This window comes from Bacillus rossius, chromosome 2 (genome assembly GCF_032445375.1).
Source record: "Bacillus rossius redtenbacheri isolate Brsri chromosome 2, Brsri_v3, whole genome shotgun sequence".
NCBI classification, from domain to species: domain Eukaryota; kingdom Metazoa; phylum Arthropoda; class Insecta; order Phasmatodea; family Bacillidae; genus Bacillus; species Bacillus rossius.
The window spans coordinates 106561388-106586245 of record NC_086331.1 but is presented as its reverse complement, the minus strand read 5'-3'; the positions used below and the strand labels follow the sequence as shown (position 1 = coordinate 106586245).

The window sequence follows — 24858 nt, the reverse complement described above, 5'->3', positions numbered from 1 at the left end:
TTCCAAATTTTTTTTTTCAATTGTATACACATGCAAGTAATACAAGTCATTATTGTATGTAGCCAGCTTCCCTCAGTTCTTTTAGTATCAAGGTTACTTCTTTAGTGTGCTTCAGCACAAAGCAAAGCATGTAGAAGTCTTAACCTGTCGATCAATATTTAGGATCTTCCCATTATGCGTAATAAATCTCTTCTGTTGCTACCATATTCCTTGCATGTTTATAATAAATATTATTAAGATTTCTAGAGTCTTCCGTTTTAACACCAGCCGCATGGCCACTTTCATCAACGACCCAGTGATCATCGCAAGCTTGATTGGAATAATTTATTTTAACATATCGTTTCCAACGTTTTGGTCCCATCGCTTTATCACAGTCTTCGAACTTGTGGGCTCCAGGTACGTCATCATAGTCTTCGATCATGTCAGCCTCAGATGTGTCATCATAGTCTTCATCATGTCAGCTTCAGATGTTTTATCACAGTCTTCGATCTTGTCAGCTTCAGGCCGTTCTCCGTTATTCGCATTTTCATGGAGACGACTAGAATTTTGTGTAAATATATTTTCATTTCCCATGAAATTTCTACTTTCTTCGTTAGTTTAAAATTTTAAATTATTGTAGTGATCTAGGAAAGTATTTTTAGCAATAGCATTTTAAAATTGTTTGTAATCATTAAAATCATCTAATATTTTGCTTTCGTTCCTCTTCCACGGTGTTGTAGACCAGTCCCCGTTATCTTTAGTCAGTTTAGTTGTACAGGTCTTGCAATGTCTATTCAAGAAATATCTTCTACCAAGTGTTTTCTGACACTGACTGCAACTAAATGGTTTTTGGCAAGGACCCAAAATACACTTGCTTCTCTCATAACGTTTAGCATTTTTTCTCAAGGTAAACTCATTGCCGCAGTATTTAAAGCGATGACTCTTTGATACAGCTACAGATAACGAACCAGGATACATGTTAGCTTCTGCGACTAATGCCAGATGCAAATCGAGAGTTTTCAATTAGAACAATTATTTAAATCTACATTTTTTAATTTTTCATCAGCGAGAGTTTTTTTTATCTCATACACGAAACTTGTCGTAAGTAGTTCTGGTTATCAAAAACAGATGGCACTACGTGTTTCGTGGAGGTGTATATTATTCTTTTTAATGTAGGACTAGCTAACGATCGCAAAAGAAGGAAGGCTTATTTAGACATCAAGGAGAAGGAAGTTCGTCTTGCATGATTGTGATTCTCAGCTGTCTAAAGGTATGTTATTTGACTGAGTAATGGATGTTTCTTGTTTGAATAGCACCTGATAAAAATATTTTAGTGCTAATTTAGTAATATTAATTCACTAATTAAAAGTAACTCTGAATAAAAATTGCATTACTCATTAAGTAAAATTTTTTTATGCAGATATCGATTTCTCAAAAATAACCTGAAGCACTCGAAGAATGTCAACAGATGTCAAGCCAGGAATAATCAGGAACACACGGAGTAAACTAACGCACGTTTTCCTCAATATATATCAAAAAGAAATTACAAAAATATTATGAATATAAAATTTAAAAAAATAAAAAATTACAAAATAAGATTAAAAATACTACAATTTTTAAAATAATTACAACTTGTGAACTTAGCCTTTGTTGAGCAAGGATAGAGTTCTAGTACAAGCCACATTTTTTTAAAATTATTTTAATTTTTTTGTTTATTATTTCAAGATGCTGAGTGCCATAGTAATAATAAATAATTACTGCACTCTAGCGAGTAAAAATTAAACTAACATGGTTGCAGTGCACTCTAGCAGACGAAAACAAGATGGCAGACGTGACATCATACTAGCTGGCGATATATATACACACACACACACCATGGCATTAGTGGTGGTAGGTCAGTCTGCCGGTGACTTCTGTGGAGGAAGAAATGGTTGACATTTTTATTTTTTGTCCTCACTGTGTTCGAACCAAGGACTCCATGATGTAACAGCGTTTTTTTATAATATATTATTATATTTTGATTAACAAAATGTTTAATCTTTTTCCATTAAAATCCAATAATAATTACATATTTTCAAGATGGCTAACATGACATCATAATCCAAGGTGTCGAAGTGTTTTTATTTAAAATTTATTATTTTTATAAATTTTAAACAAATTTTCCGATTTTCTAGCATAGAAAATATGGAATTTCAAGATGGTGGCATAACGAAAATTGCAACATTAGGGACTGGGGCATTTAATTCCTAGATTGAGGAAAGTTCAAGAAAACAAAATGACGGAATTCAAATAGGCCATCAGGGATCAATGTCAAGGGTCAAAGGTCAAGGTCAAATTTCAAGGGTAAAGTTCAAGGTCAAATATAAAATTCAAATTCAAAGTCAAAGGTCAAGGTCAAAGGTCAAAGTCATAGATCAAGGTCCTGATATCAGCGCCTTATGGCGGCTTGCTCTTAGGACTCTTAAGTCATTTTTAGGAATTTGTGTTCTTTCTAAGGCAAAAGTATTTCGAGGTTTTCCGACTTCTTAATTTTTAAATTTTTGAGGAATAAAATGGGAAAACTTCCCTCAAAACTGTAATTTTTTCCTCGAAATAGGGAAATTTTGAGTAATTTTGAGACATTTTGAGTCTATTAGAGACATTTTGAGGAATTTTGAGTTCAAGATGGCCGTCGTGACGTCACGATCCACAGCCGGAACCCCAATCTTCCCAATGCTCCTGCGGAAGCCTGTCGCCGTACGCCTATTTATATACTAGTATGACCTATTGGATCGGAGACACTCCAAATCGAAAAAACATTAATTTTTAAACATTTTCGAAATTTTGGGTACACAAAAAGCATGGTTATTACTCATAGCTCGAAATTAGTGGTTTTTTGACCCTCTGAACCCCCTCTCCCCCTTAACTCTAAAGTCATAAGTTATAAAAAATATTGTATTGTCAGAGGTTCTTTTATGTATGCAAAATTTAACACATTCTGACGTCGAAAAGTGGGTAAAAATTGAATGGAAATATCACATAGTCCATTCAAACATATAGGTCAAGCTAATAAAAGGGTCTTAAAAATAGGAACTCACTGGCAGAGATTTTCCCGAAGCCTGTAGCTATCACTTTAGCTGTAGATATGTGTCTTCTTTGAAGGCAAGCTGGACGAACGTGACTATTAAAAGATACTGATGTCTCAAGCTTTACCAAACCTATATCGTTGTAGCGATAAGGTTGGTCGTAAAAAGGATTAGTTATTAACTGTGAAATCAGGTAGTCTCTGGGAGCAGCACCATCGCTGTCATTTTGCAAATCCAAGTCTCCCAATCGCACAAGATGTGGTAGGTCTCTGGAAATAAAAATAACAGTTGTGCATCTCAAATAATAGTTTTGTGGACAGACGTGAGTTTCGATTCTGACTTAATTTATGAAACAAAGCGATAAAAGAGAAATATATATATTATGAGACACATTTCGTGGCACATATGAATAGTATTATTTAGCGGGTCTGAGGACAGATATTTTGTAAGGTCCCGGAAATTCAGCGGCTATGACTTTCAACTAAAGTAATTTACTTTGAACATCACAACAATCTTCATTGCTCAGGAATAACACTGGCCTCAGTGCTTTATAAAATGTTCAGCAAATATTTTACAGCTAAATTTTTGATCAGCCAGGTAAAATAAGGGCATGAAAGAAGTTGGGAATCCAAGATGGCTTCTGAAATCGAGAACTCGGTTTCGTTCATCCTACCTTCAAGCAAAGTACTCTAGTTTAATTGTATTTAATTTTTGCTTGAATTTTTTTGTGAATTAATAAATTAATTAGAATGTTCTGCATTTAAATTAAATTTGATATTGTAATTTTTAACGCTGAAAATCCTAAATTGATTTATAAGTTAATACCTTTCCAAAATAAATTATCTCATCAGTTTAGTGGTAAGAGCATGCACCCTAATGGTAACTCACTTGGTGCTATCGATACAATGTGCAGCTGTCAGCACGAAACGTTCGCTGATCAAAGAGCCACCACAAAACCAGCCAGTGGAATTATCCTTCAAAATATAGCCAAGTACAGCCTGAAATTAAAAAAAAAGTTATGTATCCACATGCATAAAGTGTTTTTAAATACATGTCAAAACTATGGGTACATGTGCAGAAATCAGAACACGTAGATGAGGCAAAAATAACAAAGAATATAGGTCCGAAAATGGTTTTGATCATTACAAGAGCCATTAACGTGTACGGTATACATTGGATCCCTGTTACGTGGAATGCCATATCAGCGATCGCTTGCATGGTACAAAATACACCATATATATGTAGTGGAAGTGCATACGATCATTGGCTGTAGATATGATGTGTTGTGTACTGAAATATTTGGCAGTAATTCAACACAATTCACTAGCGCATGCACCCTCCTACCAATCCAATCAGCAACTCAGACGCTACACAACGTTGCTGTGCAAAGCACCAAGTATATAGGGCGAACTGTTATGTGTTCATCATAGATTGATTACAGAATAGTGTTTGTGCAGCCCGTCTATATGGCATTACTAGAGACCTGCAAAATTCGCGGATTCATTTACCTCTAGGATAGACTCCACAGTTCTATAAATACTCGCGGAAATGACACCTGTTCATTGGATACTGACGCGTGAGACGTCTCAACTAGGCTGTCCGTAATTCGGCACTTTCTTGGTTTAGTGTCTCCCATTGGCTCACAGTTCCCCGGATAAAATGTGGACCAATCGCAGAAGCGGTACGAAGGTATAGTTGTTTTGATGCTAGCCTATCGTGAATGAATCCGCGAATTTTGCATGTCTCTAGGCATTACACATATTGAGGAACCTGTGTGTCTCATCGTACATGGTAACAGCTCTAGCGTATGTTCATCGACATTTTGCATCCCTTACAAGTCCTTCATTTTTGACGTGTTTTTCAGACACATCTCTACTCATAAACATATATCCTCTAAATATCCTATTTTTTGGTTTTAATTAAATAGCCAAGTAATTTAATATTTTTCGTAATAATGTATTTTATGGAACTAATAAGTGCAACCAGAGCCTTATAAATATTAACTTTAACGTATTTGAACGAATAAAATTTGTACTAGCGAGCATTTTACTCACACATCACTCACTTTCAAGGCAAGGCTATAGTACGAGGTCACTTATAAAATCACACTGGTCTTACGTGCACTATAAAAGTCTTTGTAATATTACACAAATGCATGAGGCCGAAGAGTTTTCCCCAGGGTTAGAGTATTTAGACACATGCACAAGTTAGTGAGTTTTTGATTTCGTGGTTAATAAAACTGCTAGTTACGGTGTTTTCTTTTTTAATCACGCGAATAATGAGTTATTTACAATATCTAATTTATCACTTGGTGCTCGTTTATTTTCACACGTACATAAAAATGTGTAATTAAACATTTATATAGTAAAATATAATTAAAACGTTAAGTTCCCTTTGTTTTTTTGTAATAATTGCCTTTATTTACAGAAACTGTAGTAGTCTTTAAAAATTAGTTTTAAAATTGAACATAATTAATTAAGTCCTGAAACTGGAGTCAGAGTGAAGATTAAGGATTGTCAGCATCCGTGTTTGATGAAATAATGGCCGCCATATTTTATGAAATTGACCCTGGCCGCCATCTTGAATACTATAAAATTTGCCCATTTTAATTCGTGGTTGGCTTGAACTGGAGTCGAACACCCGACAACGAGGTTGTGGAAACGTCGTTAGAAGATCATCACGACGTTGACTAAACAACTCAAGAAGAGAAATATACCAAGAACATATTCTCCAACATATAACTGGTTAAGACCTCGTGACTTTTCACATGTTCTATTTCTGTGGATAGACTCGTTAATTCTGTGGTCTCGCAGTCTGCAAGTTCCGTTAAGTTAAATTTTACTTTATATTTCAAGGAAGGCAAGAGACGTATTCCTTCCTTACTTTATAAGGTATTAATTTTCTCAAACTCCACATTCCTGGTGTAATACTTTATTTGGATTACCTTGCTACTATAAGGTAACAATTGCACACGATCACTAATTATGATGCAGCTACTTACCTTGGATAAAAATCACCTCTCATCTCTACCCTACGTGCGTGGGTATTATTGGGACAGACCTTATTAAGGTGCGACTCCTACGCAGCGTCTGAAGCACGCGTCAGCCGCAGTGCGTCGGACGCAGCACGACTGAAGCATAGTCGGCGTTTCCTATAGATAGAGACCTGTCAAATTCGCGATTTCAAATCCCTAAAGGATAAACTCCATGATCCTCTATGCACTCGTGCAAATTACATCTGTTGATTGGTTACCGACTCGTAACACCTGTTGACTGGAATGATCGTGATTCGCTAATTCTTCTGTTAAAGATTTTTCATTGGCCCAGAGTCCTTCAGATGAACTGTGGCCCAATCATTGAAGCAAAATAATGTCAAAAGTATTTGTATTCTATCCTATCGTGAAATGAATCCGCGAATTTTACAGGTCTCTACCTATAGAGCATCGGTCGCCGTCCGATCCGGTGCTGAGAGGATTGATGAGTAGGCGCGGGGATTTTTGCTTTATTTAATGCTAGAATCAGTTGAAGGTGAAGAAATTCTTCGCCAAGTATGTGAGGGAAATGCTGAAATAGAACAGATTTTTCCCAATAACGATTGAAGAAATTGGTTTTGAACATACAACTAATCGGCACTTCTTAAACGATGACAAGGAGACTAGGAATTTCGATTACATCCAAACATCCTTCTCTCGTACAGTTGCAAGCATTGACAGTAGAAAAAAACTTTGTTTTTAATAAGTTACCATTTTCTTGAGCTTCTGCAGTTTCGGAAATGTTCTTAGCTCTACTAATTGTAAGTAAAATATTTCGCTAATTTTAATCCTCCGATTAGTCTTAAGCTAGAATAGACTATCCTTTTATTGTTGCTTACGTAGAGAAAAATAACGAGCCTCATTATGAAATGAACAGAAATGAACCACTTCCAACTAAAAATCTAGATAAAACCATTAGCAAGGAGTGACGGTTGTGCGCATGAAGAAATATTCATTCGCAGAACACTTCAACAGCCATGCAACTGCAAGGACAACACCCTGGCAAGGTTATCACGTTCCTAAAGCTCACTAGGCTTTCAAATCCCTATCCCTAGTGTATATTTTTAATATATGAGAGTATATTTTAAGAAAATCTAATTTCATAATCGATGTATTGCTTTCGACAGATGAAAACAATGCTTCACACTACTGTTATATCAAAAACAATGCTTCACACTTATATCAAAAACGTTTCGCGACTTGTAGGGCCGCTTGCAGAGTAAGGTAAGTAAAACCCAAGAAAACACTTTGCAGGTTAATCAAACGGAGAAATACTTTACTTTTCTTCGAGTCACAACTGTGCAAGCCTGCCTTAAGACCCAAGGTTAGAAAACATAGCTACTGTATACATGCATGTTAGGGATATTTAAGAATTTCGCTTATAATCCTCGCAAATCAGGTGTTACAGGTATACAGTGTCTTGAACCACACAAAATTAAATATAGAGTTGTATTTTGGACAGAAGAAGTTTTACTTAGGATTATATGATGGACAAAATTAAAATTATAATAAAATAATGATTCAGTTGTATATACTTGTTTGTGTTAGTAGAGTAGAAGTTTAATATTTTTTTAAGAAGTGTGTTGTTTCATAACTTGTAGTTTCGCGTAGTATTGATCCCAGGATGTCAATTTTTATAATAAAACATTTTTATTTAATTTAGTAAGGTCATATTGAATTACATACACTGTTAATAATGATTTTTAGCTTAAACTACCTTTTTTGCACCGAACAAGAATCGAAGCAAGAAATGCAATCTATTTCAACAATCAATACATAAACAAGCATTTTTTTTAATATTTGGCTTTTTTTTATTTTTGGTTGATAATTATGGCTTTTCAAGATGGCGGTCAAGATCTACATCAAGATGATGGACTCGCTGACGATCTGGTTAATAACACTAGTGTACTCTACCAGGTTAATAAAATAAAGTAAGAGAACGACCGTCTAAAGTGAAATTCAGATGACGTAAACAAGAAAGCGGCCAACATGGCTGCCATAAAATGACAGTGGTAGTAGTAATATACACCTTGGCTGTCGTAGAGGGAGCTATTCCGCTTATGTACATTAATGGAGGAAGAATCAAGGAAGTTTTGATTTTTTTTACAAGTGCATCTACTGGGAATCGAACAAAGGACTACAAAGTTGATGACGTAGATGCTTTATTCATTTAAATTACAATTAACTTTAATATTTAAACAAATATTTTTTGTTACATTGACTGTAGTATGTTCGAATGGTGTAAACGTATAGATAGTTGCGTTAAAAAAGAAGCAAACGACTCAATTTTACCCGAAGACGAATGACTACACAGAACCTTAGCTATGTCGATGAATACAGTAGTATTTGGAAAAATACTTCCCGTTTACAGTTTACACCTACCGCATGATTCAGTATCCTAAAGGTTTTAGTTCCCAGTATTTGTTTTATGGGAAAGATTTGAGACTACCCCATTTAGGAGAATCGAGTTGCGATAGATAAGAAGTAGGAAGTGGAACTAACGTCAGTGATGTGTCACTTTTTGGAAATTTTTATAGCACTTTAAAATTTTTAATTTTTCATGGCGTTTAACTATATTAAATTTGATATTTTTTAATGGGGATTTTAATTTTGGTTTATTTCACCTCTAGTAGTTCAAGCCTTTCTGCCTGAGTTGCATTCTTTACTAAGGCACTCTTGCTAGTCCCCGGTAGCATTATTTTTCTAATTTTGTCAGTGCTGTTCACGGAATTTCCTGTGCTACTGGTCCCCACCCTCACTCCAATGTCCCACCAACTTATTGCCAACGTAATTTGCACTCTGCTCTAGCCAATCTTTCCCTGTGCTCCCCGCGCAAGCTTGCAGCTTTCTGCCTTTTCATATAGACTTATTCACCATGTTTTTTTTATTTCATTACTGCCCAACACTAATTTCACTTCCCCACCCCCTTCTAACCCTAAAAACTTCCTCAGTGAAGTTGCACGCGACTTCCAGCGCTACTGTTGTTGTCCGATGTTGCGATGTATCCGTTCGCAGTTCGGCGTCCTATGGCTTCTTCCTCCGCCGCAGCCAGTTCACCTATCCGTGCTCGTCGGTGTCTCGTGTTTTCGGCGGTTCACTGAACAATTGGTTTGAATACAGTGTAGTCACTTAGGTCCGAGAATCTTTCCCAAAATACCTAAATTTTCAACACAAGTAGTTTTACTAGTCAGCTAGCGAGTTCTCGTCGCCTCGTGTGTATGGCAAACTTGTGTTTTTCCTGTGCTTCATCTCCGTCTTCTTAGATCTTGAGAACATAATACAGGCCCACATAACTAATATAGGTGGAATCCGTTGTTCTTTCTTCAAATACACCCCTTCCCCTTCCATAAAGACTCTGTGGCATTATTTTATGTTTTTTGTTATTTCTGAGTTAGCCTGCATTTCTCTGATGCAGTGGGTTGGTTTCCGGATGGCTTCCCATCTAATAACTTCAATCGAGTCCATGGAATAAACCGCCATGCCGTCTACGCCATGTTCCAAGATGCCATGATGTTCTACAGCGAAGGAAAATATAATGTTCTCTTCTTCATCATAACAACAACGAGCTCCGAAAATATTTTGATCCAACTTTAATATTATGAATCAACTATAAAAAGGTAAAATTCTAATTAAATTTAAATTTATTTGTATTAATTTCATTTATTCTATATACTTTCTGAAGTAGTTATACCTTCTTTGTAAACATGTCGTGAATAACCAAATGTTTTGATCAATAAAAGAAAAGAATCTCAAACTCTTGTTTAATTATTTCTTAAAACCTGAAAAGTAAAGAAAATCTGTCCACAAGAAGTTTCAAGAGAAATTAATTAATTTTATTGTAACATAGTAAGCGCCCTCTCAACCTCTGATTTTGTTAAAATGTTGTTTTGTTATAATTGTTGTTTTCCGGTATGTATCCAAGCTTTTGTATTTAATAATAAATAATTCAATTTATTCAGATCGTAACGTGCTACAGTTTGGTAGCAGATTGCATGGTTATATTTATTATTATAAGCAAAGAGGGAGACTACAGTGACCACATACAATATTTTTACAAAAATTAAGAGAGGTGTATGATGTTTCACGAAAAAGAAACCAAGCAGTGAAAAATCGAGAGAGTATTATTACATTACGTTAAAAGTCTCCAGCATAGAAGTAGATGGCTATGTATATTCACAAAACTCCAAGTATTTAGAAAGAGGAAAGTTCTAAATTTCTCTAGTATTGGTCTGGACCTAATAAAGTATTGACAAATTGAGGTAAAATCACATTAAAAATTGTATTACATGTTTAATCAACACGTTATTTTACACAGTGATATATGCGTTCTCCTGAGCAGGCTGTGTCAGAACACAATTTTAAAGGCAAAAGATGTAAATATAATAACTAATTCACCATGTGAAGGCGAAGTAATTTAATAATTAGTAAACACTGCGAGAACAAAGTTCGTAAGTCACGACCAACCCTAGAAGAACTACGAGAGGTAGAAGAAATACATATTCAAGTCCCTGATGTTCCTGAAGAAAGAATAATTATGAGTATGTTTGTAAGGAAAATATTGTAGTTATTGATGTAACTAAGAACATGTGTAAACCGTCGCTATACATGATACCATAAAATAGTTTTCACTCATTTAATTTTTTGCAGTACTTTGCCAAGCACTATATATCTACAGGATTTGTGACTTTAACTTCGATCGGAACCTAAACAATTCGGGTGAGTGTGTGAGGACACAACGAACATAAGTAGTCCTGCTCAATGATCACGTGAAAAGAACTTCCTTCTTACAGTCTTTCTCACATAAGAAACTGAAAACTGATTCGGAGCATGAAAGCAAACACTTTTTCTAAATTTGCGGAGGGACATCTGCGAGGATTTGCCCCTGTGGTTCGAGTTATGCAAACTCTAAACTAATTTCCAAATCATAACCACAATTGAACTCCCTTTATCTACAGGATACATATTTACAAAATAGAATCTTAGCATTCTCCTCGGAAAGTGTGGAAAATACTTAAAATATACCATTTTGCACAGCGAGCATCTCACAAACAATTGTTGCGATTTTTGTCAAGACTTTACATGAAAGTTTGGCTTCCTTCTGAGGATAAACCAACGCCTCAGAAACTCAACTGGCTCTGTTAGCGGCCCCTGTATGCTTACTCTCTAAGCACACAACTCCGTTTTCCACGGATGCACCCTGATGCCATATCGTCTTGCTCCTTTGATGTGATCGCAGTGGGAAATGAAACACTGAGATGCAACATTTCTGTCCAAACAAAGGGGATCTCATTAACATAATCACCCCTCTTCATGAGTGACTCATTTCCATCTCCACAGGTCCCACAATGGTCGTTTGCCTGGTCAACAACTTAATTCGTCTCAATGAATCCACAAAAATTCGTCCCTGGTGAAACTTCTAACATTGGATGCTACCTCTACACACCTCCAACTATGTATAAAATTGAAAAAATATATATATATATATATCTTGCATTTCATAAGTGATTGTTTTATTTCTCGAAATCAGATTTCTAACTAATACTGAGTTTCTCGACTGTGTGACCAGGATATTCTTTTTGTCAAATTTGTGTCCAGTGTGTGTCCTTTTTGTCACCTGTTAGTCCAGTGTGTGTGACATTTTTTGTCATTTTTGTATCCACTGTGTGTCCATTGTGTGCATTGTGTGTTCATTGTATGTTCAGTGTGTGCATTGTGTGTTAAAAGGGTGTATTTTGTGTTCACTGTGTGCCCAGTGTGTGCATTTCATGTCCATTGAGTGTCCAGTGTGTGCATTGCATGTCATTTTCTTTTGTTGAATTAGTGGGGTTCCTTTGAATGTCTTTATTCAAGTCTGTAGTCAGCTATGAATATTTACTGGTTCAAAACTTCCCGGTCTTGATAAAAAATTTTTTTTAGGAATTCTTGGTCCTTTAGTAAGCGTAAAACATGCTCTTTTGGTATATTTTCTTGAAATTTATTTTATCGATACTTTAGGTCTGACAGTTCCGAGATTCTTGTCTGCTTGAAATAGGTCGTTTCTTGTTTGAAATAAATGTCAAGTATCGTATAAAAATGTCCTCTTGTTTTGTATAAATTTGACCTATATGACTTTCATTGAACATTACCTGGTTAGAAGGTATTCAAAGTATCGAAAAATTAGACTTCCATGGTAGGGACAGCAAAAACGTATTTAGTTCGTCAAAAAGGTATCTTGTATAGAGTCGTTTTTCGTTGAGGGAAAACTTAATAAAATCGACTAATGGTAATGGGGAACATAATTTAAAATTAATTTTAAACTTTATTTACTCTTATCACAGGCAGATAATTGAATCAAGGACAAAAATCTATCGAGTCAGTCATTACATTAATATGAGATTTTTTTGATGATTAAAAAAATCCGAACTTCTAAATAAAATACTACAGATTTTCAATATGGCGGAAAAAATTACGATAGAAACTTTCTGACAGCTGGATGAGGAATGTAAGCCACGTTTAGGATTTTTCACCATATTTAATAAAATATATTATTACCAGAAATAATATATTTTGCTTCTAACAAGGATCAAACCTAGGACAGGAATCGATAGAATCCAACAGTTAATGAATAAGCTATTTTTAAGTGAAGTTTGAAAATTTCCCTAATTTATAGCTTAATAATTATAAACTTTCAATATGGCAGCCGACACGACCGACAAGATGGCGGACACCACAGTAATAAATACTACTGCAATATAGCATAAAACTAATATGGCAACAGTAGCCTCTAGCAGATGGTGTGTGTACTACATGACAATAGTGCCCCTTGTATTGATTACACAAAATAATATGGTGGCTGCACCCTCCAGCAGACAATGTGTGTAATATGTGACAATAGCGCTCCTTGTATGGAGTATTAAAAACAAGATGGCGGCTCGGTCTTGAACAAGTGATGCTATTATTCGTTCGAATTAAAAAAGTTTACAAGTTTGAATAAGTTTGCTATTTTTTACATACCTTACATAATTCTCAGTCTGGTAAATGTCTCGATGGGCGTACAGTTAAAGGCAAATATTTTCCAACCCAGAGGTCCGAACTGCGATGGTTCGAATCATCACGGTTCCAATGCATTTTGTATAAAAATATAATATTTAATATGTCGATAAGGGCCATAACAACATTGGTTGATAATGGAGTTTCAACCTGACGTGCATGAGACATAGCGATGCTGGCACTCTCTAGGAACAAACAGCAGAAACAAAGATGTCGGTATGCAAGATGGTGGCCATGATGTCATGTAAGATAGCGGCCTCCAGTATATGACAACAAGGTGATGGTCATGATGTCAGATCTAAGATGGAGGATGTGACATCAGAATTCAAGATGATGACTGTAACAAAAACTTCAACATTTAGGTAATGGATTGTTAGAAGTCAAGCTTGTTAAAAAGTTGATGGCAACTGAGGTATAAAGTCAAGTTCAAAGGTCAAGAAAAATGTCAAAGGTAAATGTTATATGTCAAAGTCAAATGTCAATGTCAGGGTCAAGGTAAAGGTCAATTGTTAATGCCAAGGTCAAATGTCAATATCAAGTTTAAAGTCAAACATCAAGGTCAAGGTCAGAGATCAAAGTTAAACATCATTTGAGATGGCCCCCATGATGTCAAAATTAAATACAGCGACAATAAAGAATAGTGAAATGTTTGGGGAGTGGGATGCTCAATTTCAAGTTGGCTGAAATCAAGATGGCTACTGAGGTCAAAGGTCAAGGTCATAAATCAAGGTTAAAGGTCAATGTCAAGGTCAAAAGTCAATGTCAAGGTCAAAGGTAAATATCAAGGTCAAACATTAAGTTCAAAGGTTAAGTTCAAGCTCATCCAAGATTACCAGCATGACATCATAATCCAAGATGGTGCTCGGCTCCCCAGGCTCTGCCTTCAGTACCCAGGCACAGAAACCCAATTTCTACAATACTCATGTGCACAAAAAAATCGACACTATCGCACTATAAGCACGAACACCAGAAACGAATATGTCAACCACTAGCAGGAGAAGACTAGATGATGACCACCAGCAGAAGAAAACAAGTTGGCTGCCTCCAGCAGATGAATTAAAAATGGTGGAATATCAGATAGTGGAATTTTTTTGAATTTAAAATGGTGGCTCTTCAAATTGTGGGATTTTATAGAAACCAATTTGGGAGCCTACAGTCCTCAATCCAACTCCTGTTGCAGAACCTACATTCATACAATACTATTATGAAACATGCGTAACTTTGCCAAGAGTAAGCCAAAAGTTACGAAGGGGTTATAACTGTAACATATTTTATTTATCATTCGATTCCATTGATTATCAAGAATTGAATTCCACGCATAAGTGTAAACAATTCCCCATACATTTTATTTAAGTGTGTGAAACTCAATGGAAACTAATGATAAATAAAAAGTTATTTACAGTTATAACCCCTCCATGACTTTTTGCCTACCCTATATTTACACTGTTGAGTCAGCTGCTTCACCCCTGGGACTGAATTATTATTTCCAGCGAAGCTGAATAGCAAGTGTTGTAAGATTTGGTGGAGCTGATATATATTTTATCATGTGGCTTTACCTACATCTCTCGAACAGCGAGGCACTACAAAATCTCATACAAAGCAATAAAATTGGGTAGGGAACCTGTGTTGCCTCTGAAATGGAACCATCACAGCATTTTTCTGGGTTGATCACTGGAGCCATAATTCGTAAAGATGTCTTCCAAATGCGAGTCCAATGTTTTTTTTATCGCTGTCACCTCTAGCTGGAGAAGCTTAAGAATCTAAAGAATGATGACGAGGGGCAGAACTCCAAGGCGGATGTTAGGGAGAGGAGGATGAAGGGGTTTAAGGACATTTTTAATTGTTACGTACACTGGAGAAAATAACATTCCTCTCTCGCGATCTTATGGAACCACCACTGGACCACGTCTTACTTCCAACATTATATCACTTTTCTGCTGATCCAAGGATAGTAGCCCCCCATATTGATTTTGACTAGCTGCTCCTGGGACAAACTCTAGGCTAGTTTACAAGCAGGAGGATTAGGACTGGAGTCTTATCTACTCTTTCTGAAAATATTTTAAAATTTATCAGTTGTCAGTGTATCTGACTTGTAACCATGGTTTCCACTTCAGGCGTAAGTGTTATAATTATTCAGGCCATAAAAGTCCCTCGCTATAATGAGGGAAAATTATATCAAAAGAATATGTTTGTTTGTTTATTTATTGCCAAAGAAATCTACACGGTACCTAATACTGACATAGATCAGTGAAAAAACATTTGGCTCGAGGTTAGATTTTTCTGACTCAACTTAAATGTATATTTAGTTGTGTACAAAAATATCAATTTTGCTGCGCAAATTCTACACAATAAAATAAAAATGATAGCAATTTGTTTCGAGATACCTCTAAGACTTACCATGTGAGGAAATTCGTTTGGAGCTGCTTTTACACCGCCAACAATAAGGGGATTTTCCACTATGCCACAGGTAGAAATTTTATTTATCCTTAACTCGGGCAACATGATCGGTGACTCTTCTTCCATACTGACGTATTCAGCATATTCTTGGCATTCTGTGGTAAATAACAAATTAGTCGCTTGCCGGAGTGAAATGTAAATTTAAGGACATACATATATATATACACACACAAACCCGTTTAAAACTAGCAAGACAAAACATAAGGAGTAAGGATCATCGTGAGCCGACATCGCTGACGTGTTATGTATGCCTATGTGGCGAGGGTCGTGGATTTGGTCCAAACGGCCTAGCAAGGCTCATGTTTATGAGCAGCGAGTCGGCCACCAAGTGCTTCGATGTCCACTAATTTTTTGAAGGCTCCGTCGTCAGAAGCTTCTGTACAAACATCCGTGTGACGTAGAATCCTATCATTTAAAACATTACAATCCCATTTAAGGAGATGTGTTCACCACACTCTCACTTTCAGTAAATAATGGTCCGCAACCGAGCCGTTTGCGACATAGGTGGACATGTAGTAAACCATACACCTAGAGCATATGTCGTTTTAGTTGACTAAAACTGTAAGGGAAATTCGCTGACGAGAAGCGTTTCTGCCATTCCTACTCAGTGTAGTGATAATTTTTTATATTTCCAACTTGTTTATATTATCCTAACTTTGGTGCTTGAATCTCTACCCCTTTGCGGCATGGTTAAGTTTTACCAACGATAAGAAAATGCTCGGATTACATATTGTGTAAAAATGTACAATCGAAAAAAATATTCCTTTGCCATGGATTTACAATTCATCCCCGTATAGAATCTTCAATTAACACGTCACATATGACTCGCAGAAACTAAAGTTTTTAAGACCCAGTATTACCCCATCTCTCTTTGCTTTTACTTGACCAAACATGTAATTTTTATCCCAGAAATTTGTATCATTTATGATCCATGTTTACATTCCAACTCATTTCTGACATGTTCTACTAAAACAAATTCAATGTGGTTGAACTGAAGAGAAATAAATTAATTAGACATAGTTACAGTATCTCAAACCTAAATTTAATTAATTATTTTGGAAAATGCCATCTGCGCAGTTACTTTTGAAGAATTAATGTTGTATATGTAGTTTCATGAGAAAAAAATATATATATTTAAAATATTTCGAAATAATTGTGCATTGTAATATAATCAGATTTGCGTGAAACAAGTTAATAAAAAAAGTTAGCACTGTCAGTAATGACCAGTCTAGTTGCACAAACTGTGCTTTCATTAACCAAATATAATAAATAAAGTTTTCTAGCACAACTTTTTAACTACGAAGGTGAAAAGTAAAATACAAAAATACATCCAAAAGCATGGATTTGGCTTATGGATGAGATATGCGAATTTTAAGCTAAATGCGACGATCACAAAAGGGGCTATACCCCTCCAAAAACTAACAAACCAAAATATTTTTCATTATCACAATTTGATCAAATGAATAATTTTTAAAAGGCTATTAAAAAGATATATAACACTGTACAGAATTTGAATGATATTTAAAATATATAGAAACTCTTGCTTACCGTACTCATTTATTATTGTAAAAATATTTTTTGACATTTCAAGGACAAATCTCGTGTAGAATGTTTTTCATCCGATCTGTACTGCTATACTATCAAAGTATTTACGTAAATAAACTAAGTTTTTCATTTAGCTAATGTTTTGTTATTCTTGGATATTAAAATACAAAAAGAAGGGGGTAAAATTGTTCAGCGAAAACCTTGGTGTATGATTAAATCAATTACAAAACCTATAAACATATAAAGTTTGTACAAAATTGATGTTTTTTTTATACACTGCATATTTTTGGAGCTGTTGAGGATTAGTGTATTTTTAAGGATACGTAGTGTAAAGAATCAAGGTTTTAAAAACATAATGTACACCAAATTATGCCAATTTATATTCTAATAATCATTGCTCAAGGCTTATCAACAAAAAAATTGTTTTGGAATAATTTCAGCAAGAGCCAAGATATAAAAAACACACAGTAACCTAAAAAAAATGTAAGTTCAATTTTATTATAATTTGATTTAATGAATTTTTTATGAACTATAAATTTCTTCCAATTGTTTTGGATGAAAAGTACTGATTTTTTATTTGATGCACGTGACGTCCCTATTCACAATGACAGAAGGTTCTAAAATCCAAGATGGTGTGTGTAATATAAGCAAGATTTATTATTAAAATTTTATTTAATTTGTAATTAATTATTTTTTAAATTGTTATTAATAAATTATATGTTTACTCTCACCGAGAATCTAAACGAGGACTGAAATGGATTAAGTAACTAAATATTTGAAGTTAACAATTGTTAATATTGTTTTGTTTATTTTTCGGATTTTTTTTATCAAAAATGAAATAATTTCAAGTTTACGGTCAAGGCGAAGTCTCTGCTGGGGCTTTTGAAGAAAAATGCTCTGCTCTGAGGAAAATTGCCACCCTCTGAGGAAAATTGCCCCAATCAGAGGAAATTTGGTCCCTACGAATTTTTTGAGGAAAAAAGGGGAAATATTCCTCCGTAAAGTGAATTTTTTCCTAGAAATAGGGAAATTTCTATGAATTTTGAAGATTTTTTAGTTATCTTCGAAGAATTTTGAGGAAATTTGAGACCAAAATGACCTCCGTACGTCAGAGGTCGGTCGGTCATTGACTCCACCGCCACCACGCTCCAGCTCCTATTTCAAAACATACATTTATATCCTACTCCTATATCAATCGTAAGTAGTCATTAAGCTACTAGGAACTGTTTTAAGCTCTGGAACTGAAATATCCTGCTTACAGATACCATTTTCCCCTCCAGAATTTGAAATTCTCTATTTTGTTATATATTTAACAACTATTATGTCATAGAAGTTAGAGCTACTACAAATAGTTACAGGGCTCTGTTTTGCAGGACAGTTAATTCTCTTTTATTGTGTTGTTTGATAATGGTACGCAAAAAAATATATCTTTTCAGATATTTAGGAAAACCTGAAAAATGGGACCTAAAATCCAAAATGGCGGTAGGTTGTAGACAACCCCCTTCCCCTTCGGGGGCTTTTTTGTATGTTTATTTGAGAGCCCCAAAGGAAATTTTTAGATAATTTTAAGAACCATAAGATATTATTCATTTTTCTCGACGCAAAATGAGTGGGCTGGAGAGAAATTGACAAATACCTCTAAATATTTTTCGTAGAAACTTGGGTTTTAAATAACGGGTTTGCCATAAGAATGTTTAATATCGACAACGAACATATTACGTTTGGTATCGCAAGCCATTTAAACGCCCGGCGTCTTGACAGGGTGGAACATTTGAAAACGGCTTAGTCCTATACACTTTTATCGTATGGATTAAAACTATGTTCATGCAATATTTCATTTCTAGTGGCTGAGGAATTTTTCGTGAAAAATTTATAGACATACAATACTAGATTTTTAAATTTTACCAGGTGTACCAATTTAATTGGCAATTATACCATGGTTAATGAAATAATTTAAATCACACATTAAAAACCATGACATAGGTATAATTATAAATATGCATCAGACATGGTTAAAATACACACACACACACACATATATATACATATATATATATATATATATTTATATTTATATATATACACGTCACCTCAAAAAAAAATTTGTTTTAAAATTTTGTGTATTTTGGTGTACGGATGAAAAATTTTAAGATGGAACCTCTTATTTTGAGCATGCAAAATATTCATTCTCTCAATGGCTACACACATACATGTTTGGAGTAAATGCCCGTGGGGAAGGGGGGGGGGGGTGACAGGGTGGACCATGGAACTAAGTCCCTTGCTGAGGGGCCCCGCTTGCGCTTGCAAAATCGTAACTGTTAAACGGGAATGATAAACGCAACTCCGCAGCCCCCCCCCCCCCCCCCACACAAAACATTTTCAGAACAAGAACTCTACAGATTTTCATTCCTGCATACATTCATGCACCTGTAAAAAAAAACAGGGCTGCGTACTTAAATACGGGCTTAAAATTCATTTATAACAAAATACACATTGGTATAAATATGTTTTCATAAACCTTTGTCCTTTCCCTGTTTAACTTGATCTCTATCTCTCTCTAAAGTTATTTGTTATTAAAAAACATTATTTATATTAAAATCACTATTAATATTATTTCTTAAGCCCTCGTCAACTCTGTAAAATGTACGACGTTCTTTACTATGTTTCTTTACGAAACTAAAGATTTTATCGCACATTATGTTTCGGATAATAGGTACTGACGAAGAGAGTTATTTATTCAAATTATGACATGTTCTAGGTATTGCTACATGCTTGAAAAAATTTCGCTTCACTTTTCTATTTCGAACATTGGAAACAAAGTACCCTAAACAATTCATGAAGTTCATCAGTTAGTAAAAAATTGAATGAAATTGCAAATTATGTTTACTCACTTTTTCTGGCTACATAACTTGAATTGGTCGAAGTCACAAAAAATCCCAGGAGAAAAAAAACTTGAACAATTGTTATGTCAAATATCATATTTTCTTGCAATGTGTTTTTGAAAATAAGAATACAGTTCTTAACCGGTTGCAAAACTGAGACACAACTAAGCCACAGAGCTTAAGCGATAACACTGTTATTGTGTATACCTGAGCTGGGCACGCATGACTCCCGTAATTTATGACAGCAGTTTGAGATAACAGACGTTGATGTATATGTAGAGTGCATCCGTCTATTACACAGGGAACAATAGTTTTTGTGCCGTGGTATTTGAAGCTGATTTTATATGAATTTGGTACCATGAATTCAAATATGGGATTAGGTTTTGCCTAGGAGGTCAAATTTCTAATATATAGGTAACTAATGTTTTAATGAAATCTACGTTTTACGTTATTTTAGTTTAAATCTACGAATCAAATCTAAAAATTAACATGAAATCCTTATTATTAAATTACCCAAATATCATTATATTATACTAAAGTTATTAGTATATACTAATATTATTATATATACAAATATAATAAGTACCAAGTTATCGATGGAACCAACTAGTCACGCTTCTGCTAGAATTATATATTTGCTGAACAAAGAAGATTATCACACGCTGGTAGAAGAAGCTTTTTTATTTTTTTTATTTCATTTTTTCCCCCGTGATTTGCTGATATGGATTAACGAAAATGTGCGCTAGTTTTCTCCGTGTGCTCCTAGTTATTCCTAACAATATTTTGTTGGTTTTATCCTTGTAATCCTGATTATTCCTGTAACTATTTTGTCGGTTTTCTCCGTGTGCTCCTGATTCTTCGTGTCCATATATGTTTTTTGTTTTTTTGTTTTCTCAGTGTGCTTCTGATTATTCCTGTGGTTTCTCCTGGTGCTTCTTGTCATTCCTGTGGTTTCTCCATGTACTTCTGGTCATTCATGACGATGCTTCTATTGGTTTTCTCTTTGTGCTGCTGGATATACCTGCCGAGACTTCTGTTGGTTTATTTGTGGTTTTTCTGGTTATTCCTGAGAAAACAATTCCTGCATGTAATTTTTTTTCGTAATGAGACAAGTAATTTTATCCAGAGCTTTGCTTGCTTAGTGATTTCCTGTTATCAAACCATTACTTAAAATATTTTTTTTATCAGGAGGAGTACAGACAGAAAAATATATGTGTTACTCAGTCGATTACTGTCTTGGGACAGTTAGAAATGCTATCTTGCAAGACGAGTTTCCTTTTCCTTGATGTCTAGCGAAGCCATCCTTCTCTTGCGATCGTGAGTAAGCATCCCGCATCCCACATTAAAAGATATATATATGTTTATATATATATATATATATATATATATATATATATATATATATATATTTACCACGACATAACACGAGGAGAAATGCGTTGACAAGAATTGTAACTATGTATTTGTGACAAGATTTTTTGCAAGAAATAAAATAACTCTCGCTGCTGAATAGAGCTATTGTAGCCATTTGAAGTCATGTATCCTTGAAATCTCGCAGTCTCGTATACTTGTAGTCTCGTAGCTTCGTAGTCTCGTAATCGCATAGTCATGTTGCCTCGGAGCCTCATAGACTTTGCCGTCAGCCGCGGTCTCGTGTTCGAGTCCGGGCGCGAGTTCTAGCGGGGTGGCTGGTCTGGTTAACGTTTTATGTTCCGGGAGGGCGCCAGGCTAGCTCGGTGTCTAACCAATGGGGGTTCGTGGTTCGTTGCCCCAGCGTGGTCCGCTAGAACCGTCGGCGGTATTGCTTGGGAATTTACGTTAAAGAAGAATGCGTGGGATTGCCGTAGTAGCGACGTGCCTTTATTCAAGGGATTGACGTCACACCATACAATTACTGAGCACAGACGTGCCCCTGAGGGCTACTTGTCCGTTGCGGGGTGCAGGCCGGTACATGTTCAATGTTTCGTGGCACTGGTTTCTCGGGTAACAGTATGCAGGCCAAGTCCACTTGATGCAAGAGAGGCGCGCACAGATGACGTGGCGCAAAGTTACATTAACAAAGTACACTTAATGAAAATTAGGCGCGCACAAATGACGTGGCGCAAAGTTACGTTAACAAAGTACACTTAATGAAAATTAGGCGCGCACAAATGACGTGGTGCAAAGTTACGTTAACAAAGTACACTTAATGAAAATTAGGCGCGCACAAATGACGTGGCGCAAAATTACGTTAACAAAGTAACCTTAATGAAAATTAGGCGCGCACAATTGACGTGGCACACAGAGTTTGTGGGTGACTGGAGTCGGCCAGTCCCGTAAGCGATTGTTTCTACGCGGGTGCCGTGCCCACTGGGGTGGTACACGCACCGCCACTAAACTTGGCGAAGTTTCCCTTGCGGGTTTGTGGTCAGCGCGAAGGCGCGTGGCCTTAAGAAAGTTCTGTGGTTTGCGGGAGACGGCCCGTGCCGTATGCTGAAGAACGACCCTGCGCACCAGGTGTGGTGCGGGGCGTCTTTACGTTTACGCGGTCGGATTAGGTCCTGAACCGTAAAAAACGGACCGGGCACGCACGGAGAGGTGAATAGAAAAAGGTTTGGTTTATGCTAAATGACTATATTTACCGGACGTTACTTGCGATGAAGACAATGGTTGTGGTCTCTCCGTGGGACGTAGGTCCGTCCCGGTCGCCCCTGCCGCGCCAAGCTTGACCTCATTACGTTAAAAACTAAATGACTGCGTCTGGAAGAGACTTTAAGGTCGCAAAATTCGTAATTAATTGTTTGAGGGGGAATGGGTGTGGTTCGTCTCTAGTCCACTCGGATTTAGTGTGCTTTATAATAATAATGTCTGGTTTGGCCGTTCGGCTCGGTGGCTCGCTCGACTCGGGTGGGCCACGGCCAGGGGTGCGTTCCGTTAGCGGGAGAGTATACTGGCGGTTGCTGGTCGGGCTTAGGGATGGTCGTCGGTCGGACGACGTCAAATGCCCCCCCCTCGAGAAGCACGACCTTGCGCCGCTTATGGTCCCGCCACGTGGTAGCACCCCTAGCTCCAGCAGCCCTGTCCAGTTGCGGTTCGCGGCTCTGCAGCTGATAGGCCCTGCGTTCTGGAGCAGGTGTGCGCGCCCGTGGGTCGGCAGCTGGTAGGTTCGGCGCTCTGGACCTGCTGTGTCCGCCACCCCGGCTGCCGCGGTGGTGGACCGGCCGGGGGCGGCGTCGTGGTGCCGGTGTGGGGTCAGCGGCTGGTAGGGCCAGCGCACTGGACCTGGTGATCGTGGCCGACTGGGCCAGCGTGCGCGCCGCCCCGGTTGCCGTCGTGGCAGGCGTGCCAGGGGCGGCGTCGTGGCGCCGGTGTGGGGTCAGCGGCTGGTAGGGTCAGCGCACTGGATCTGATGTGTTCGCCACCCCGGCTGCTGCTGTGGCAGGCGGGCCGAGGGGCGGCGTCGTGGTGCTTGTGGAGGCGGGAGTGTTGCCGCCTTAGGGGTGGCAGCACGTCTGAGCTTGCGGGGGTCGTGGCGGCCGCAGCTGGTACACCCTGTCCCTTGCTGATGGGTCGTCCTGGGTTGGCGGCTTGTTGACGTTGTCCCTCAGCGTCTGGTACGGCGTGGATGGGTACAGCCTCCTCTCCCGTTCCGGTGTGCCGGGCGGGTTTGGAGTAGAGGCCTCCTCGTCCTCGTCGTCCAGTTCCGGTCCGCGTGGTCGTTCTGCGGTTGTGCCCTAAGCACCTCCCTGGACTCGTTCTCGGGGGGTGCCAGTGGTTCCGAGTGTGGCTGCGGTGTCTCGCAGCGTGCGGTGGTGCGGTGGTGGCCAGGGTGCCGGCCGGCAGGGGCGGCGGCGACCAAGGTTAGGCGGCTCTCGGCAGGCGGGCAGCAAGCGCGGGTGGCGCACGGCACGGCCCGGCTCAGCCTTGCCGACATGCGGGCGTTTCGCGGCTCGTCGTGCCAGACGGATGACAGGTGTCATTGGCCGAGTGACGGTCACGTGCGGTGGTGGGGCGGTCGGGCGTCCAGGTGCCGTGGCGTTGACCTGCATTGCGTCAGGCAGATGCAGGGAGCTCAGGCGACCCGGTAGCCGTGGTGACGTCACGGTGTTGTGGCGCGGCGCCTGTGGCGACTTGAGCGCGCGTCGTCTCGGCGGCTGCTGTGGCAGGCTGACCGAGGGGCGGCGTCGTGGCGCCTGTGGCGGCTTGAGCGCGCGTCGCCTCGGCGGCTGCTGTGGCAGGCTGACCGAGGGGTGGCGTCGTGGCGCCTCTGGCAGCTTGAGCGCGCGTCGCCTCGGCGGCTGCTGTGGCAGGCTGACCGAGGGGCGGCGTCGTGGCGCCTGTGGCGGCTTGAGCGCGCGTCGCCTCGGCGGCTGCTGTGGCGGGCTGACCGAGGGGCGGCGTCGTGGCGCCTCTGGCGGCTTGAGCGCGCGTCGCCTCGGCAGCTGCTGTGGCAGACTGTCCGAGGGGCGGCGTCGTGGCGCCTGTGGCGGCTTGAGGGCGCGTCGCCTCGGCAGCTGCTGTGGCAGGCTGTCCGAGGGGCGGCGTCGTGGCGTCTCTAGCGGCTTGAGAGCGCATCGCTTCGGCAGCTGCTGTGGCAGGCTGTCCGAGGGGCGGCGTCGTGGCGCCTGTGGCGGCTTGAGGGCACGTCGCCTCGGCAGCTGCTGTGGCAGGCTGTCCGAGGGGTGGCGTCGTGGCGCCTCTGGAGCACAGAGTGCGCGTCGCTTCGGCAGCTGCTGTGGCAGACTGTCCGAGGGGCGGCGTCGTGGCGCCTGTGGCGGCTTGAGCGCGCGTCGCCTCGGCAGCTGCTGTGGCAGGCTGTCCGAGGGGTGGCGTCGTGGCGCCTCTGGAGCACAGAGTGCGCGTCGCTTCGGCAGCTGCTGTGGCAGGCTGT

General features: G+C 38.7%; 1 protein-coding gene across 1 annotated transcript in view; it reads right to left on the bottom strand.

Annotated features, from left to right (window-relative positions):
* LOC134528947 (serine protease snake-like) overlaps positions 1-15619 on the bottom strand; it is a 29078-nt gene extending 13459 nt beyond the window's left edge. Inside the window, exons 1-3 of the mRNA XM_063362615.1 lie at positions 15502-15619; positions 3933-4042; positions 3057-3313 (exon numbers count right to left, since the gene is read on the bottom strand). Coding sequence (XP_063218685.1) covers positions 3057-3313; positions 3933-4042; positions 15502-15606 — 472 coding nt within the window. The 5' untranslated portion in view covers positions 15607-15619. The remainder of the gene's footprint in view (positions 1-3056; positions 3314-3932; positions 4043-15501) is intronic.
* Between the last annotated feature and the right edge of the window lie 9239 nt (positions 15620-24858).